Here is a 19627-nt window from a genome sequence, read left to right on the forward strand (position 1 = left end):
CCAGATCTTCCCTCCATAAACGCTGTCTGTGAAGATAGGAACCAACGACAGTTTGGGGCTTGACTCTCCGGAAGGACATCTGTGCTGGTGTGTCGCTGGGAGCTTCTTGGGACCCCGAAGCCAAAGCTAATAATACACCTAATACACCGTGAGGCCATTTAAGCTGGTTATCCCACTGTGCCCTCAGCCTGTGTGTTTAGCCTTAATGATGGCTCCGAGTCAATCGTCACTGTGCTAACCTACAAAGATGTCCTGAGACAGAGGCCTAACAGGGAGGGGCTGTGCTTGGATTTGGATTTGCTGGACATGAGGTGGCTGCCATGCACCTGGAATCTAGTGCACCTCTGGGGACCTGTGTGCACAGAGTACAAGACAGTGAATCCAGGACTCGATATGGGAGGGTACAACGCCTGCATTTGGAGGGCACAAGAAGAAAGGGGTGAGTTCATGATGGAAGGATTTGAGGAGATGGCAGAGTTGGTAAAATTCTTGACATATAAGCACTCAGACCTCAAAAAAAAAATCTGAATGTGGTGTGCATGTCTCTCAGAATCCCAGTGATGGAGAAGTGGGGACAGGCGGAGCCTTGGGGCTCACTGGCCAGCCAGCGCACCCTAATGAGGGAAGCAAGACCTTATCTCAAAACACAAGAACACAAGGACAGCAGCGTCTAAGTCACCACTCTGTTGCTGTGCAGAGAATGAATGCCTTATAGGAAACGTGAGAAAAAGACACGATTTGGAGATATTTTAATGTTATGAGAACTAGACAATGAAATGAAATGAATCACACACACACACACTCACACACTCACACACACACACTCACACACACACACACCATTTAGAAGAGTGGGATTTTTTTTTAGTAGCTTTCTTTTGCTCCTCATGACAGATTGCACTGCTGCTCTCTGAAAACTTCCCTGCTCAAGACCCGATTGCTAGCAGTGATAACATAACGAAGCTGAGCTGTCTGCAGCCCTGAAATCTACCTGGGAGTGACTCTCTCTGACATTACATAGAAAGTTTGTCCCTTTGATACAAGGTGCTACCCCCAACCACAGATTCTGATATGATATACATTAAGAATGTCTCTTGTAGCCCAGGCTTGCCCAAGACTTACCGTAGGTAGCTTAGGGTGACCTTGAACTCCTAACCCCCCCCCCCACTTCTACCTTCCAAGTGTTGGGATTCCAGGCATGGGCTACCCAACACCAGGCTCACATCACTTGGGGAAAGTGTTTCTGTTGTCTGAGAAGGTATCTTTGGTCAGGGAGAAGAACCAGGTGGTCCTCCTCTCAGCACTGTGCAGCGCAGGTAGGCAGATCTCTGTGAGTTCGAGGCCAGCCTGGTCTACAATGTGAGTCCAGGACAAAAAAACCAAAAACCTCAAACAAACAAACCAAACAGACAGACAAACAAACAAATAAAAAACCCTTCTGAGTTCTGAGACCAGACCCTGGTGCAGCTGGAGGAGGGGAAGGGATGGGAGAGGTAGTCAGGCCTTCTCCGCAGCAGCAAGCAGGAGAGGAAATGAATCAAAGATGCTATCAGATGCGTCTTCTTCTGAGACCTCCCCTCCGGAGGAGACACAAATTCCTGCTCATCACAGTGTCCCTCAGCCTGGAGTGAGCCAGAGTCGGGCTGGAGCTTGCTGCTGGGCCAGTCGCTGATGCAATCTGTAGCAGAGCTCTCCACCTTCCGCACTTCAGGACCCTGAGCGCCACGTGTCGCCGAACCGCCGCCGCCGCCGCCGCCGCCGCCGCCGCCAGAGGAGGAGGAGGAGGAGACTCAGATTTGCACCCAGGAGCTGGAGCCACGACACACGGGACACGAGCAATGAAGGTAAGTGTATTGGTTTAGCTCATGATGGAACGCAGCCACCTACCTGGGACATCTCGGACAGAGGGGGGGCGGGGGGGGGGGAACGGACGGAAGCTTGCTTTGTTCCGGGTCCTCCGCTACCAAGCATGGGGGGCCTCCGGGCCTCGTCTCCGCCCGCAGATGCTCCCACTCTGGCTCGTGCCTGGCGTCTGTGGGTACGGTGCCCAGATTCCGAGGATGCCACAGCGCCTGTCCCACATGCTCCCAAGGCGGGAAGGACCGCGCCCTTGCGCCTGAGCTGCCTAGAGATGGAGTTTACGGAGGATGCTCATGGATGCTCTCTTTGGTGCGAGTAATAGAATAGGAGGAGGACCCTCTCAGGTGCCAAAAGCAGACAGCTCATCTTTTAGGGTCCAGCTTCGGGGAGTTAGGATCACTTGAGCTTCAGGGCAGCCCAAAGGGCGGGAGCTTGCAGGCGGTGTGTTCTGATGCTAATCTGAGGCAGTTGGCTCAGCGGCCAGCCAGTGGCGTGGTTTTTTTTTTTTTTTTAAAGGCTGTTTTCCAGAGCTAAGGGAAATGGTACTTGGTCGGTTGTGCTGTCACCTAGCTTCCCGAAAGGAATATTCCAGTAATAAAATGTGAGCTTTGGGGAGCAACAGAGCGGAGCCACGTTTCAGTTTCTGAAGAGGCGGAGGAGAGAGTTAAGAGGCGCTGACTACTCAAGCCTCTCTGCTTAGAATTCACGCGTCATTTCTCCAATCATCCTGGATTCCTTTGCCTCTAGCTCTGATATACGTGGGTTTTTTGTTTGTTTTGTTTTGTTTTGTTTTTTCTCTACCTTATTTCACAAAATCATACGCATTTGTAATTTTTATACAATGCATTTATTGTATTCACTATCCTTCTTAGTCAGTTGTTTGTTCTGAATATATCTACCTTAACATATAAGTTCACAAACTCCATGGGTGGGCAGTCTGTGTACAGGGGAAAGCTAGAGGCCAGGAGCTTACAGGCCCCTTTGGCATGGCTCAAAGCTGCACAACTAATAAAGGGGCAAACCTGGGGTGGGTACTGCCTTGTTGGGAGCGGATGGGATGTGACTCAGTTTACTCTGCTTTCTGAGTCATAGAGACAAAGGATGGAAAGTTAAAAAAAAAAAGTCTAAGAAGCCGGTTGTGGTGGCACACACCTTTAATCCCAGGCAGAGGCAGGCGGATTGCTGTGAGTTCAAAGGCCAGGCTGGTCTACAAAGTGGGTCCAGGACAGCCAAGGCTACACAGAGAAACCCTGTCTTCAAAAAAAAAAAACAAAAAGCAAGCAAACAAACAAAAGCACACACCAGAAGTCTTAGTCCTTGTGGGGCGGAGAGAAGAGTCAGGAGTTCAGAGCCATCCTTGGCTATACAGCAGCCTTTGGGCCACCCTGGGCTACAGGGGATCCTGGGGTTAGGGAGTCTGTGTAAGAACTATTCTCAGCTCCTTGAAACCTGAAGTTCATCTGAAATGGGTTGGATCTTTTGGGGAGGAAGTTAAAAACATCCCGTTTGACGCTAACCGATAGGCTTCCTGGCGTACCCGTGACTCCCTCAGTTGTTTGTTGTAGGTTTTATGCCTCATTTCTTGCGTGTCCGTGAGCGAATTGCTTGGCAGCTGTTACCAACCAACCGAAGGCTGGGGCTACCTGGACCCTGATTCAGTGCATCAACCAAGACGCTGCCTGGGAGGCTGGGTTGGTTCTACTTTTGGGTGTTTGAGCATCTGTGCTTCAGGGTACGCCTTCTGTGGTGTTGCCCTGGGATGACTGGCAAAAGAGTCTCCTTTATTCCTTCAAAGCCTGCTGGCCACGTTTCTTTACTGACTTAGAATATTTATTTTTATATGTATGAGTGTTTTGGCTGCAAGTATCCATGAGCCACACGAAGGCCCCAAGAGGCCATCAGATCCCCTGGAACTGGCGTTACAGGCTGTGAGTCACCATGTAGATGCTGGGAATGGAACCCAGGCCTTCTTCTGCAGGAGTGGCCGGTGCTCTTAATCACTGAGCCATCTGCAGGCCCCTAGAGGACAGCCATCGAGAGTCTGTTCTCTCCATCCACCGCGGGGGTCGCCAGGACAGAACTGAAGAGTTGAAGCCGGTAGCGCACCTTTGCCTGTGGGTCCATTTCACTGGGCCATTGTCTTCTGTGTGTATGTATATGGCGTGTGCTTCTGCCTGCATGTCTATGTGTGTCAGTGCTGGCGTGCACACGTGTGTGTATGGAGGTCAGAGGGCAACCTCTGGTGAGCCTTGCCTTCCTCCTTGTTTGGTATAGCCTTTGTTGTTAGCCATAGAGCATGGCAGGGAAGCTGGTGTCTGAGCTTTGGGAATCACTGATTCACCACCTCACTCGACCGACCGAGCTCTGGGAATACATCAGGTCCTACAGCTTCTGCTACACCTGCTGAGCTGCCCCAGCCCCCACAGTTCCCCCAGGGGGACTCACCTGTGTGTTAGATGTCACTTCCCCAGCGCCCCCTACCGTCTGGGGACCCGGCATTCCCAGCAAGCATGGGAGAATGTAGCTGACCCACTCACTTCTCAGGGGTACGTGTGGGCAGCCTTGGTGTCGTCGTCTTATCTCCCGAACAGTAGCTGCCCAGTGCTCAGAGTGTTTGCAGGCCTCCTGCTGGACCTGTGGCGGGTGCAGTCCGTAAGGAAGCAACAGAGATGCACGTGAGAATCGCAGCCTACCTTTAACACCATTTTAAGGGTTAGAGGGATGGCCGCGTGGTCAAGAGTGCTTGCTGCCCCTACTGGGCACTTCAGTTCCTAGCACCCAGGACGAGTAGCTCCAGTTTCACGGTGTCTGCTGCCTTCTGATCCTCCATGAGCTCCTGAGCTGAAGTGCACTGACCGAAGCGTGGACACACATAAGGTAAACCCAGAGCTGGGATTCAGGAAGTCCTGGGCCACAGGCGTATCGTTGTCCGTATTCCTGGTTGGTTGCACGCTAAGGTCCCATTGGATTCCCAGTGCGCGTGAATGCGAAGTGAAGACAGCGCTGTGAAGATCAGACAGGTGCCAGCGTCCGTGTCATCTCTGCTCTAGGGAATTCATTGGAATAATTCACTAAATTACATTACCTCCAGAACTGCCTGTGCCCTTACAGTAGCTGAGCGCTTAGACCGTCTTACCCGCAATAGCTTGGTGTGCCTTATAGACAGATCTCTATCATAAAGGCCATGGCTTTTTGGTGGAAAATGATTTTCCCAAAATATTTTTCTTGTGTTTAGTGGGCCACAGCATAATGGGAAAGATAGTTTTTTTGTTGTTGTTGTTTTGTTTTGTTTTTTGAGACAGGATTTCTCTGTGCAGCCTTGTCTTCCTATAGAGTCACATTGTTCTGCTGCCCTAAGATGTATATTCTCGTGATAAAAGTAGACTAGCAATTGACATGGCCATGATTTATTTATTTACTTATTTTGAGACAGGGTTTCTCTGTGTAGCCCTGGCTGTCCTGGACTTGCTTTGTAGACCAGGCTGGCCTCAAACTCACAGCGATCCCCCTGCCTCTGCCTCCCAAGTGCTGGGATTAAAGGCCTGCACCACCACGCCCAGCTGGGTTTCAAGTTGCAATACTAAAATACATGGCTCTGTGGGATGAAAAATTGTGACGTTGCTATTCATTGAAGATAGTCTTAAATTAACTAGGAAAGAAGGAAAGAAAGGAAGGAAGCCAAACCAAACCCAGACCGAAAGCCAGCTCATTTATTCTTTATTTTGATGAATGAACCTGACATTTATAGTCTGGACCTTAGTGTGTGCCTCTGTTATTTTGGCCCGACCTGCAGAAGTCTTGTTTGGTTTTGGTTTCTTGAGACAGTCTCGTGGGCTGTGGACACGCATAGAAAACCTGTGGCACAGATTTTGAGGCCGCACTTTGGTTCCCTATGAGCATAAATGTAAGAGCAGCGCTGGGATGCTCACCCAGAAAAGCCCCAGCTGAGCCGCAGTCTGCGTCCATCCTGCGTGAGGCCATTTGAGCAGGGCAGCCACGGGGGTCGCGGCGGGCATTCCCTCACCCCACACAAGGGCTGCTCGTTTCTGATTGGCTGGTTGAGGTGCTATCTCCTGTGATCTTTGCACTGGATGTTAGCCCAGCAAGTTGTGAAAGCACAGTATGAACTTCTTCAACTTTGAAGATAAGAGAGTTAAAATAGCATGGAGAGTGGTGACTGATGCCTCAGATCTAGGCACTCGCCCTCCCCTACCCCCTACCCCCGCCCCGTGGAGATGGAGCTAGTAGGATCGTAAATTCAAGGTCACTCTCAGATACGCAGATATGTAGAAAGCTTGAGTCCAGCCTGGGTGGTGTGAAACTTGGCTTTAAGGAATAAAGATAAATGTAACCATAAAGTATGCAGGGAGGCGTTGTCTTGGTTACCGTGGAGACACACCGTGACCTTGGCAACTCTTACAAAGGGAGGCGGTTCACTGGGGCTGGCTTACGGTTAGCCCGTTATCATCACGGCAGCGGGCAGGCAGACATGGCGCTGGAGGAGCTGGCAGGTCCACATCTTGATCCCCAGGCCTCAGAAGATGGCCACACTGGGCCTGGCTTGAGCTTGAGACCTCAAAGCCTGTCCCCACGGTGACACACCTCCTAACCGTTTCACTCCCTGTGGGCCAAGCTTTCCGACGCATGAGTCTATGGGGGCCGTTCCTATTGAAACCACCGCAGGTGCATCTCAGACTCCACGGTGCCGATCGGAGGATGCTCTGTGCACGTGAGGGCCTTGCTGGCGACAGGAGAAGAGACAGCAGGCCTGAGGGTGGTTGTCCTAGCTTAATTAAGAATGGTGGGGGAAAAAAATGGTGGTTGGGGGTTGGAGAGATGGCTTGGAGGTTAAGAGCACTGACTGCTCTTCCGGAGGTCCTGAGTTCGATTCCCACCAAGCACATGGTGGCTCACAACCATCTAGAATGTGATCTGATGCCCTCTTCTGGCCTGCAGGTGTACATGCATTATATACATAATAAGAAAGAAAGAAAGAAAGAAAGAAAGAAAGAAAGAAAGAAAGAAAGAAAGAAAGAAAGAAAGAAAGAAAAAAAGGTGCTTGGGCTGGAGGGCTGTTAGTATAGAACAGCCACGTGTCCCAGAATGTTGCCCAGGACCCAGGCTGGTCAGCTCGTTTTTCTTTGTTGCAGACGATGCTGTTTTTAAGTAAATTAATGAAGGTGCACTCAGACAAAGCTAACAAAGTGACACTTTAGACGGTGCTGCTCGCCCAACCCTCGGATGGAATCTGAAGGAACACATCTGTCAGGCCATTTTACACAGTTTCCTCCTGGCAAAGAAGGGTTGCTCTTTTGGTTTTATTTTCTAGTTTTTAGTTTCCTGCCATCCAAGGAAGGACAAGGGCCTCCCCCATTTCCTCTGGACTTGTGCTGCCCGCCAGGCTCACTTGCAGCTTCCTGTGGTTGTCTTCCCGTCTGTACATCAGCTTCCGCTCTGTACATCAACTGTTTATGTTGCTTTTCATGACAACTTTGCCAGAGGTTTTTTTTAATATACATACTTTAATTTATTTTTACATGCATTCATTTAATTTTGTGCACACCTGAATGTGTGTGGCCACGTGAGCACCACATCAAGTTGGAAGCCAGGTGGGCAACAGGAGCTCCCATCTCAAAAGCAAGCAAACAAACAAAACAAACAAGACAGGCCCTCCCATTAAAGGTTTTTAAAACGATATAAATGTACTAGCTATACAATGCAATAATGACCTGCAAACAAACAGTACCTGATTTAATTTTCATATAATTAAACCTTGGCATAAGTAGGTCTTTCTGGGGCCACTAGACTGTGCTGTGTAACATTAACATAATCATATCCTTTTATTTAAAAAGATACTGTGTGGTTGTGCGCATGCCACACAGCACAGGGAGGTGAGAGGAAAACTTTGGGGAGTCAGTTCTCTCTGTTCACCACGAGGCTCCCCAGGACAGAACTCAGGCTGGTAGGCTTGGCAGCAAGCGCCTTACCCCACTGAGCCCTCTCTTTGCCTCTGAATTATTTTCAGTCTTGAGAAATACCTGTGTTGAGAAGATGTGTGGGGTGCAGACAAGATGAAGGTTAATAGGGTTGAGTTCTGCAGTGGTGCATAATTGCAAAGTGCAGTGGTATTTTAAAAAAGACTATTGCAGGGCATGGTGGCGCACGCCTTTTATCCCAGCACTCGGGAGGCAGAGACAGGCGGATCGCTGTGAGTTCGAGGCCAGCCTGGTCTACAAAGCGAGCCTACACAGAGAAACCCTGTCTCGAAAAACCAAAAAAGCAAAAGAAAAAATAAAAAAAATTTAAAAAGACTATCACAGCTGGGCGGTGGTGGCGAACACCTTTCATCCCAGCACTCAGGAGGCAGAAGCAGGTGGATTGCTGTGAGTTCGAGGCCAGCCTGGTCTACAGAGGGAATTCCAGGACAACTAGAGCTGTTATACAGAGAAACCCTGCCTTGAAAAACAAAGCAAAACAAAACAAAACAAGACTATCACAGAAAGGCTTTCAGGAAGGTGGGACCCTGGAGCTAACTGGGGAGAAGATCATGTAACCTGAGAGAGATACCATCATCCATCTGCTCCCATGTTCGCCCCTTACTCTCCGGAATCTTCTCCCCACATATGTTTACCATGCTCTCTGCAACCCAATAGCAGCGCCCTCTCCTCACCTCCCTGGAAGACTGCTGGGAACTAAACTTGGGCCCTTTGGAGGAGCAACGGGTGTTCTTAGTTCACCTAGTGATTGTCTGATCATTTCCGCACAATTCAGAAATCGTTGGCCATCTGCTATACAGATTGTTCAAGACCAAGGCCAGCCTAGGCTCCATGAGACCCCATCTCAAAAAAGGCAAAAGCAAAAGTTAAAAAAGTCTGTAATACTAAAAAATACTAAAGACCCCTGGCTCATCTGTTTAATAAACTGAGACTGTCGTATGTATATTAGGCGTCCTAACAGAGATAAAACTGTGTGTCATGTGATTGGCAATTAGCAGCCCCCTGTGTGCTTTAGAAGCACAGGTGGAAACCAGCTAAAGAAGCCAGTTTCAACTCTTTGGAGGACTCAGCTGCATCTGAACACTTGAGGAACATCAGTGGGGAACTGGCTCTTCTGTGTGTCGCTCCAGCCCCCCAGGCAGGGCTACCCAGCCAGTGTCCTCAGGGAATGAGGCATCCACACGGCACAGTGGCATCAGCTTGCCAGGTGCCCTTCTCAGGTCGGCCCAGGGCTCTCATTAAGCCAGGCCACAGCTATGCTCTACGGAGGAGTTCAGGTTCTGCGGTTCTTTTCTGCTCCCTAAACAAACGCAGCTCAGATTTCACAAATGACTCATGAAGTCAAAGAAGGAGCTCTTGACTCTGCGTGCGGTGCAGCACACCTGCTGTGCAACTGTAGAGGAATTTTAAATTCAGAACTTGGCTGCACTGCAGGAGATAACATCCAAAGGCCTTCTAGGTCTGTATGATCCAGCTGGAGTACAAACACGCTTTTAATCTAGGAGACAGAAGCAAGCAGATCTGAGTTCAAGGCCAGCCTGGTATAGAGCAAGTTTCAGGTAAAGAAAAGCTGAGGTCCGGGTGTTTGGGCGTTCACCTTAAATCCTAGCACTGGGGGAGACAGGAACGCATGTCTCTGAGTTCTATCTAATCAGTGCTGTTCAGGCACTTTGGTTGAGAGGCCAAGCAGTGGAGTTGAGTTTGTGGCAGTTCAGTTCATGGAAGTCAGAGGCAGTTTAACTGGGAGAGTTTTCTAGAGTCAGGGTGAAGGGAGAACGAGCTAGTTAGCTAGGTGTGAAAACAGAACGAGCCAGAGAATGAGAAGGAGCCAGAAGATTAGAAGGGATTTCCAGAGTTTGGTTGAGGCCAAGAAGAGCAATTCAATGAGAAACTGAGAGAAGCCAGCTTGAATCAGTCAGCTGGGAAAGGAGTTTGAGCCAGAACAGCTGAGTTGAACCAGCCAGCCAGAGCTCAGAAAGAACTAAAAAGGGTGAGCTTATTAAGCAGTAAGTCTCAGAGGCTGAAAACACTCTAGGCCTAGGTTAGACTGGAGGCTAGAAGCTTCCAGGACTAGGTCTAGGTTATCAGACAGAGGCAGTAAACCTCCAAGACAACAATCCCTCAGGCAAATAAAAGAGGCCAATTACTTGCAACCACGTCTACAGGAAGAATACTGTCGGATCAGGGCAGTCCAGCCCAGACTGAACTACACATTGAGCTGCAGGCCAGCTTGAGATGTGTGAGATCATCTTGAATAAAACAAGACATAACAAAAAATAAGCCAATAAGTAAAAACAAAAGAGAGTTTCAGATCCAGTATGCGTCTTCATCATAAAAATCCCAAGCGAGGATACAGAGAGGCAGCTCAGGAGTGAAGGGCCTGCGCTTGCACGAACCCTAGCTAGCAGGGGCAAGGGAATGAGAAAAGGACAGACCCACGACGTGCAGAAACCAGGTGGGTTCTCTAACGGCCACCACCTGGGACCTCAGAGCACTTACAGGGGCAGCTCAGGAAGAGCAGGCTCATCACTAACAAACCAGAGCAAGTAAGAAAGCAAAGGTCCCAGTGCCTGCAGCTATGGAAGTCCGACTATCGGTTTACTAAAATGGCTCAGCTGATCTAAAGTTGCTGTTCAGACCTCCCCCTCCTTCCCCGACGATTGGCGGAGACCTTGACGGGTGGTGGGGGTGGTGGGGGTGGTGGAGGTGGGGTGGGTGGCGGGGCAGGGTGGACAGCCAGGGATGAAAGCCACCTCAGGTGGTGGCAAGTGCGGTGAGAAACAGACTTTTCAGCAGACAGCTTCAGTGAGACAGCTCCCGCTACTTAAACCGTTTGGGGGTTGGCAGAGGATCTCAGGGTGAGTTTATATCATTGGTCAGAACCTGGGTGCTGGGAACACCTCATTTGCATAAGGAGGAATTCCTCGTGCTTCTGGACATGGCCTTATAAGGGGAAAGGAAGTGTAACCTGACTACCAGGCTACCTGGACCTCCTGGGGAGGGGCAAACAGGGAAGAGCCAAGGGCTGTGTGACCAACCTTCTGGGTAAAGCCAGCAGAAATGACTGCTTTCAACTCCGCATTGATACTGATCAGGCTGAAAATCAAAATGGAGTCAGTCATACCAAAGTTCCATGTCATGCATGCTTCTCTCTCTGTGTGTGTGTGTGTGTGTGTGTGTGTGTGTGTGTGTATCACACATGTCTGACTTATGGAGAGTCAGTTCCCTTCTATCACCTTGTGGGTTTGGGGATCAAACTCAGGCTGTCAGGCTTGGCGGAAATGCCCTCTCCCACTGAGTCCTCCCTCCAGCTTGCAGTTTTGTCCTTGGTGAACCTTTATTTAAATCTTTCCCAAGGTTTGCCTGGCAGGACACAGCTGAGGGAGGGGACATCTTGGCAAGCATAGTTCCCACTTCTCCTTTCACACATGCTTTCCACCCTCTCTAAAAAGCCAAAGCTTTCCTTTCATCCACTCCAATGGTAAGCCACAGAGGTCTCTAGGGCACACAAAAATGAATAACGTAGGTTATTGTGTTCTGAGCTCTCCTCTAATCAAGCCACCATAAATCATGTCTGTCCTCCCAGCTCTGACTGAGAAGTCCCTGCCAGCCAGGGTGGAGCATCCGTCCATGTGCCCTGATGGTGGCACTCCACCCTGACTGCCAGACAGAGCAAGGTGAGACCCCTTGTTTAAAGACCCCCACTTGCCCATTCTTTGAAGAGGTAGGTCCTACATGTCACCATGGTACCCAGGAGACGAGCGCTGGTGGTGGCGGCAGACCCTTGTAGACGAATGACACCACCACCCCCCCCCCCCAGACAGGCTTTCTCCTCTAACTGTCCTAGAGTCACTTTGGAGACCAGGCTGGCCTCAAATTCACAGCCATCCACCTGCCTCTGCCTCACAGAGTGCTGGGATTATAGATGTGTGTCACCACGCCCACTGACACTGTTTCTTTAACTCTATACAGTTAGGCAGAACTTTTACAGATGGGGATAATTATGGCAGCATGGGGGGGGGTGGGAGGGGGCAGAGGGGGGCAGAGGGGGGGAGAGGAGGAGGGAGAGAGGGTGTGTAACTTCTCGCCTGAGTCTGGCCAAGCCTCTCAGTGGCTGAAGCACAAAGCTTTCAGAGCAACCAATGCTTGCTGAAGACATTTCTCCCTTCTGAGTAGCTAATCTGGGTCTCTCAGGCCTTTTACCAGCTGTGTCTTGTGCAGCCCCAGTGGCTCCTGGCTTTACCTTACCTGACTGTGATCCCACCCAAGGCACCTCCTGGGCCAGCATACCAAGGCAGAAGCCAGCAAGAGTTTAGGCGTCTAGAAGCTAGTCCTGACCATCCAAAGACACCCACCTCGTGGGCAAACATCCCTCTGCTTGCTTCTTTTAGCTCTCTGCTGAAAGAGAACATAGGAGGAGGTTTTGGAGAGAGCAATGAAAATGGGAAATGACGTATTATAGTGTAATCTCAAAAAAAAAAAAAAGGAAAGAAGAAAGAAAAAAGGAGAGAGAGAAATGAAGGAAGGAAGGAAAAATGCCCTCTGCTAGGTGACTTAGATAGCTATCTTGCTTTAGGATGGAACTCTGGTGCCAGGAAGGAATCAGTTATCCCTACACTAGGAGAAGGCAAGCACCCCTCCCCACACCCCACTCCCTGTAATTCTTGTCCTGTAACTCTACAAACACACAACCCTTGCTGCCTTGACAGTGTTCCCCTGAAACCCCTCCAGTGTCTTGAATTTGTCTTTTGATGTCCTTCTAATCAATGTGTTGGCTGAGCATTCTAACCAGTTTATACGCTCTCTCTCTCTCTCTCTCTCCTTTTCTTTTTTTTTCAGGACAGGGTTTCTCTGTGTAGTCTTGGCTGTCCTGGACTCGCCTTATAGACCAGGCTGGCCTCGAACGCTCAGAGACCAGCCCTCTGCCTCCCGAGGGCTGGGATTACTTGTGTGCGCCACCATGCCCGGCTTAGGCTTCATTTCTTGTCCTCGGGTTATGATGTGGTTCTTGGTTGAGCTCCAGACCAGTCAGGGCCACATAGTGAGACCCTGTCTTAAAGCAAAATGAAAATGAAGCCAGATAAGGTCTTTTAAAATGTGATTTTTTGGAGAAAAAAATTGTTGTGTGTGTAGTGTGTATGTCTGTGTGTGTGTGCATCTGCACTCTCACATGGGTATCACACATGTCTGACTTGTAGGGAGTCAGTTCCCTTCTATCACCTTGTGGGTTTGGGGATCAAACTCAGGCTGTCAGGCTTGGCGGAAATGCCGTCTCCCACTGAGTCCTCCCTCCAGCCTGCAGTTTTGTCCTTGGTGAACCTTTATTTAAATCTTTCCCAAGGTTTGCCTGGCAGGACACAGCTGAGGGAGGGGACATCTTGGCAAGCATAGTTCCCACTTCTCCTTTCACACATGGCTTTCCACCCTCTCTAAAAAGCCAAAGCTTTCCTTTCATCTACTCCAATGGTAAGCCACAGGAGTCTCTAGGGCACAAAAAAATGAATAACTTAGATTATTGTGTCCCAAACTCTCCTCTAATCAAGCCACCATAAATCATGTCTGTCCTCCCAGCTCTGACTGAGAAGTCCCTGTCAGCCAGGAACAGGGTCCCAGCAGTTGTAACTGTCAAAAAAGAAGAAAACGGTTTCACTGGCCTAGAGCGTGTTCTGGGCCTACAGAAGACCCGAGCTTACTCCCTGGAACCTGTGTTTGGTACCTCACAACAGCCTGGAACTCCAGAGGGATCCGAAACCCTCTTCTGGGGTCTGAAGGCACTGCACTCAGACCCATACCCATACACACAGTTAAAATAAAAACAAACCATTTGGCTGGGAATGGTAGTGCACATCTTTAAATATCAGTCCACAGAAGCCAGAGGCAGGTGAGTGTGAAGGTAGCCTGGTCTATGTAGTGAGTTCTAGGCCAGTCGGGGCTACGTAATGAAACCATGTTTAAAAGTACCTTTTTTAAAAAGTAAATTTAAAAATTGCGTGTTTATTTTGGAGCAAAAAGAGTAAAAAGAAAGAGTAGTTTCTTAGCAAGCCTTGGAGAAAGTAACTTAAGAGCCATCAAAATGACATTTATGTCGTGTTTGGAGAAGCTCACATGCATCGTGCTCTTGGCTGAATCTTCTTAGTGAGTCTCTGTCTCACTGTGTGTGTGTCTGTGTGTATGTCTGTCTGTCTGTCTGTCTGTCTGTCTCTCTAAATGTGAATGAGTATTTTGCTTGCATGTTTGTACATGTACCATGTGCATGCCCAATGCTGCAGAGGCCAGAGAAGGGTGTTGGATCCCCAAAATTAGAATTACAAATGACTGTGAGCTGTCACGTGGCTGCTGGGAACTGAACCTGGGCCTCAGCAAGAGCAGCCAGTGACTTTAACCACTGAACTACCCTTCTGACCTCTTACAATTTATTGTTATTAGCATTTAAGATTGTCCATGCTGGAGCTTGAGCCCAGGACCGTGTGCACACCAGGCAAGCATGCTTCTGCCCAAGCCGTCTTTCTTCCTCTTAACTCTGAAAAATGTTTTTGCCTGAACTCCAACTCTGCTATCTGCTGGCTTACCTTCGAAAGCCAGTGGTATTTGTACCAATCTCACATGCTCAATTTTACCAGTCTTTACTCAGGGAGCAAGATGTTGGAGTAAAAGCCTGCTAGTTCAGAGAGGCAGAGAAAGCCTCTGAACTTCCTCCTCAATGATGTCCACTTCCTCTTTCAAAAAAGGAAGCATTCTCTCTCCACACCATCTCAAACAAACAAACAAACAAACAAACAAACAAACAAAACCCTCAAACTGAATGTCCCTTCCTTCTACTTCCTGTGTGTCTCTTTGTCCATCCTCCCCACTTCCTCTTCCTCTCTATGTTTTTTTTTCTATGTTCACTTCTTGTCAACTGGTTGTTTGTTCTGACTGTTAGTTTTTCTAGACAAGGTTTCTCTGTGTAGCCTTGGCTGTTCTGGATGCACTTTGTAGACCAGGCTGGCCTCAAACTCACAGAGACCTATCAGTGACTATATTTAATCCTGTTCAAGTAGAAAACTCTTGGATTAAAGGTGTGTGCTAGGGCTCAGCCATACCACAAATACAAACAGTATTTTCCAGCAAATAACACAATTTCCGGGTTCACAGTGTGATCAAATATTCTGCAACAATCCAAGGATTCAGTTTTACCTGAGAGTCAAGGTCCCTAGAGAATGAACAGAGCTCCCTAGGATGCTGTGATTGACAGTTCCCCACCCAAACTGGCAATGGCATTATAAAGAGCTTGCCAGGACCGGATATACTATTGGCACTGTCACTCCAGGAAGCCTGATTGGTATGCTCAGCCAGGTGATGTTTGCTGTGTGTAATGCCTTCCCAAGGATTGGTGGGCTCCTGGTGACTTCATTTCTGACAGGACACAGCAGTTTGTAGAACGAAAGGGCAGCCACAGTGATGGCAGATGAAAGAAATGACTCCACCCCAGTCCAGTCTTTGGAACCAATGAGTTTCTCGGAGGGAGTTTTTGGGAGTGGGGGGTGTCGCGTGGCCTTTTCCTCAGGGTCATGCATAGCTTAGCAGAGAGTACCCTGCTTAGGCAGTGAGTGGCACAGTGGGAGGGAGCCAGGTCTGTGGTAATGGCGATGCAACTGTTGACACTTTCTAGTGGACCTTGTACCAGGCGGGTCACAGGACCCTCCCTTGGGAGTCTAGCTGTCACTACCTCCCTCCTGAAGGTAAGACCCTTAGATGCCACCTCTAGGAGTCAGCCATCCGTGATGAATGGTCTGTCATTGGTTGCTACCCTGTTGGGAGTGAACAGATGTTTGTTGACGTCTCCCCAGAAAAGCTGATGCAACAAAGGGTTACTTTCACGAACATGGGTGACTCAGGCAGCTGTGTCACCCCAAAAGCCCTGCCTGAGTGACAGTTCACAAAAGCTGTGTGGCTGAAGCCTCACCTTACAGTCAGCCACCACCTCCTGTAGACGTGGCTCCTCTCAGGACCGCATGCAAATTGCGCAGGAGGGACTGGGTGGCTAGACTCTCAGGTGTGCCGAGCTTAGAGGACAGAATTCCACAACCAGGTACACCTCAGAGAGATTGTCATGTACTCCAGCCTGACTCTTCTTTTTAGGGACAGGGTCTCACTAAGTAGCCCTGACTGTCTTGGAACCTGAGACTTTCTGACTCACAGACATCCTCCTGCCTCTGCCTCTCAAATGCAGATGAAAAGGCTTGTGCTGCTACTACTGCCTGTGTGGCCCAGGGGCTGTGACAACATGTTGCTCCCATGAGTTTCCATGTTTCTTTGAATGTACAGCACCCTTTATTTTCTTTTTCTTTTTCGAGATAGGGTTTCTCTGTGTAGCCTTGGCTGTCCTGGACTAGCGTTGTAGGCCAGGCTGACCTCGAACTCACAGCCATTCGCCTGTCTCTGCCTCCCGAGTGCTGGGATTAAAGGCGTGCACCACCACCACCCGGCCAGCACCCTTTAATTATTAATAGTGAAAAAACCCTTTAATTAGCTGTTCCCTTGTCTCCCTTTCCTGAGAGTCTTTGCTCATTGCCAGCCATACTCCCCACTCTCCCTGTGTTGGCTACTTCCTGTAAGTACGTATGGCATGTGCTTTCTAGAACTGGGTCATGTGTACTGGGCAGACAGACTCAGGCTACTTACATGCCGGGCACTCCATGTTTACGCTCAGTGTTGGTTGACTAGGGCACCTCAGGGAGCATAGCACACTTGCGGTGGTCACGTGTGCACCCTTCTCTGCCTCCTATATAATTCCTTCCCTCCTTCCTCCTTCCTTCCCTCATTTTCAATGGCTTATAGAGAGCAACAGGCCTCATATTGGCATTTTTATAATACTGTTTTGGTTGCCTTCCCTGCCCCCATCTCTCTGTGCTCGCTGTTCCCACTGCACCCGGTGTGCCCCCAACCTCCCCTTCCTTGTGTTGTTTCCCTTCCCCTGCTCTCCGCCCCCCACCCCCATCTCATGAGCTTCCGGCCAGTTTCCTGGGCTTCACTCGCATTTACTCCTACCCAGCTGCAAATATTTAACAATTAGAAGCTAGAGTCCCACGTGGGAGGCGGCATATGGCTCGTCTTTATTCTCTAAACAAAGCAGAGAAATAACTTTATGAAACGTGACGTTAACTTTGGCTGGATGCTTAATTACACGGAGAAGGGCCCAGCACGGCAGATACCCTGGGCCGTCGCTGGGATATTAACCCGGGGCGGAGGGAAAGACTTGCCCTGATTGTGAGGAACCCATACCACGGCCCGAGTCCTAGACTGAGGAAAACAGAGAAGGGCAGCAGAACCGGAGCATTCAAGAGTCTGAGTCAAATCTGTTAAAATGTGAGGTTCCTATTCGCGCCCCAGGGGCACTGTTTCCTCCTCATCGGGGGAGGGGAAGTGAGCCCTTTCTCTCTTCCTCACAGGAAGCAGGAAGTAAGGATTTACACTGTATTGAGTATCACAAGTCTCAAGGGGATAGTGTAAAATAAGAGAGAAGAAAGAGAAATTGTAGGAGAGGGTTGGAAGGCTTAAGATGTGAATCCTGCCTTCGTCCCACCCAAATATGTCAGTATTTCCTGCAAAGCCATGGTTAGTTCTTGTCAGTTTCCTGGAAGGAAGGAACTTCAGGTGAGACAATACCTCCACTCAGACTGTCCTGTGGGCGTGTCCCGTGGGCGTGTCTGATGGCAGTTTCATGGTTGGCGATTGATGTGGGAGGGCCCAGCTCACTGTAGACCTTGCCACCCCGCCGGAAGGTGGTGCTGTCCCGAATCCCCTCCATGCCCGCCTCTGATCCCAATATGTGAGCCAAATAAACCCTAACTCCGAGTTGCTTTCGGCCTTGGTGTTTGTCACAGCAACAGAAAGCACGCGGACACGTTTTCCGGAGGATGACTGCTGAGCTCCTGGGAATCGATAACAGCCAAGCAAGTGGAGCTGGAGATCTCACAGGCGAGGGTTGCTGGGCTGGGCTGGCCCACAGGGTCTTCAGGGAGAGTCAGTGCCTGCTGGCAGAGGCAGTTCCTCGCTTCACATCAGAACCAGATTTGAGCAGCAGCTTTTATCTGTATGTGGCCATCATTAGGCGCTCCTGGGATAGCCCCACTTGGGATAGCCCTTTTGTGTCTGTGTATGGTTTTGTGCATGTGAGTGCAGTGCCTGTGGGGACCAGAAGGGGCGTCAGATTCTCTCAGGGCAGGAGTTACAGAAGCTGTGAGCTCCCTCCCCTATGTGTGTGCTGGGAACCAGACTGCAGTCCTCTGGAGGAGTAGCAAGTGCTCCTACTCACTAAGCTGCATAGTCAGCTCCAGGACACAAAATGTAAAAGCAGAGTACAGGTTATTTACTGTGGTGATGCATGTACACAGGAGGCAGAGGAAGGCAGATCTCTGAGTTTGAGACCAAGAAAAAAAAAAGGTGTACCCTCTCAAGTGTCAGTGTGTAAAACAAAATGTTCTCTAACGCCTTAAAGGAAATATCTAGGTGTTTGTTTTTTTTTTAAACCCTCATTTAGTTAGGGTTGATGTTCCCCTCTCAGAACTTGAATGTGAATCTATTTTTGTAAAATACAAAAGTCCGAGCTTAAGTTTCCAAACATCGCTGGAATCACTAATCTCTGCTTAGACTGTCCATCTGTCACTCCCGTGAAAAGAGCTTGAAGACTTCCCAGGCCAAGGCTGTCGCTGTGTACAGAGAGTAATGGGATTAGTAAAAAAGTGAGCAGGTAAGAGAGCAGGGGTGCCGTCCTGAGAGGAGCTCGGGGCCTCAGAGCCCTCAGCACATTCCTTTTCCCTGTCACGCTGCTGGCTACCAAGTGTTCTGTGTGTTACATGGCCACCCTGTGACAAATGTGTGGTGGTCTGAGGGAAGAGGAGAGTTGAGTCATCCGTGAACCTGCTTCTCAGCAGGCTTGCCCTGCTGGGGTCTGTGGGAGCTGAGGTAAGGAGATTTAAAGATTAGGTCACAGAGTGTTCTTGCAAAAGGGACAATTGGGTTTAAGAGATCTGGAAAGAAAAAGCAGACATAGATTTAAGAAAGAAAGAAAGAAAGACTAAATCCAGAATTAAGAAAACCATAGCAATGTAAAAGCAAGAGGAGTCACATCTTCTGCGGCAGAGCAGATTAATCTGTAGTTCTTATCACTAGTGCTCGCCGCCCCACATCCCACTGTGAGATAACGGTGATTCAAGCTCAGGTGTTGCTTAGCAAGTCTGAGGTTTGGCCCCGGCACACAGCACAGCCTGGGCGTGGTGCAGCATGCTTGCAATTCCAGCACATCGGAGGTTAAACTCAAGGCCAAGGCCGTATGAGGACTTAGTGAGCTTGAAGCCCACGTGGGTCAGATGAGACCCTGCCTCAAAAACAAACGGACTTGATTGGAAGTGACAAGTAATACAACGCAGGTTTCTCTTTTTGTTACTCATTGCTTCAGTCACCACCTGTATGCAGCGCCAAGCCAAAAGCTTACCTGCATTGAGACCAGTCATCTGACCTTGGGAGGCAATCTCACTCTCAGAGGCTCCTCAGTGTACCCCCCTAGACGTCCATCCCCGCAGACCGCAGCGTCTGGAGAATCCCATGGTGCTGAGGGAATGTCCCCACTGAGCTCTCCTGGAAAGGCCTGTTCTTCCCCTGCCCCTCCCACTCCATCCCACCCTCTGCCCTTCCCTGTCCTTCCTCCTGTCCACTGTGAGCCTCACTGGCATCTGGCTGCGCCCTTCTGTGTCTGACTTCTGTTCATTGCATACAGAGTCGCTTAGTGG

General features: G+C 49.6%; 1 protein-coding gene across 1 annotated transcript in view; it reads left to right on the forward strand.

Moving 5' to 3' along the window:
• The first annotated feature begins 1486 nt into the window (after positions 1 to 1486).
• Positions 1487 to 19627, forward strand: part of BCAT1 (branched chain amino acid transaminase 1) — a 72805-nt gene continuing 54664 nt past the window's right edge. The window contains exon 1 of the mRNA XM_084765312.1: positions 1487 to 1844. Coding sequence (XP_084621438.1) covers positions 1839 to 1844 — 6 coding nt within the window. The 5' untranslated portion in view covers positions 1487 to 1838. The remainder of the gene's footprint in view (positions 1845 to 19627) is intronic.

This window comes from Acomys minous (genome assembly GCF_964271855.1).
Source record: "Acomys minous genome assembly, chromosome: 17".
Lineage (NCBI taxonomy): Eukaryota > Metazoa > Chordata > Mammalia > Rodentia > Muridae > Acomys > Acomys minous.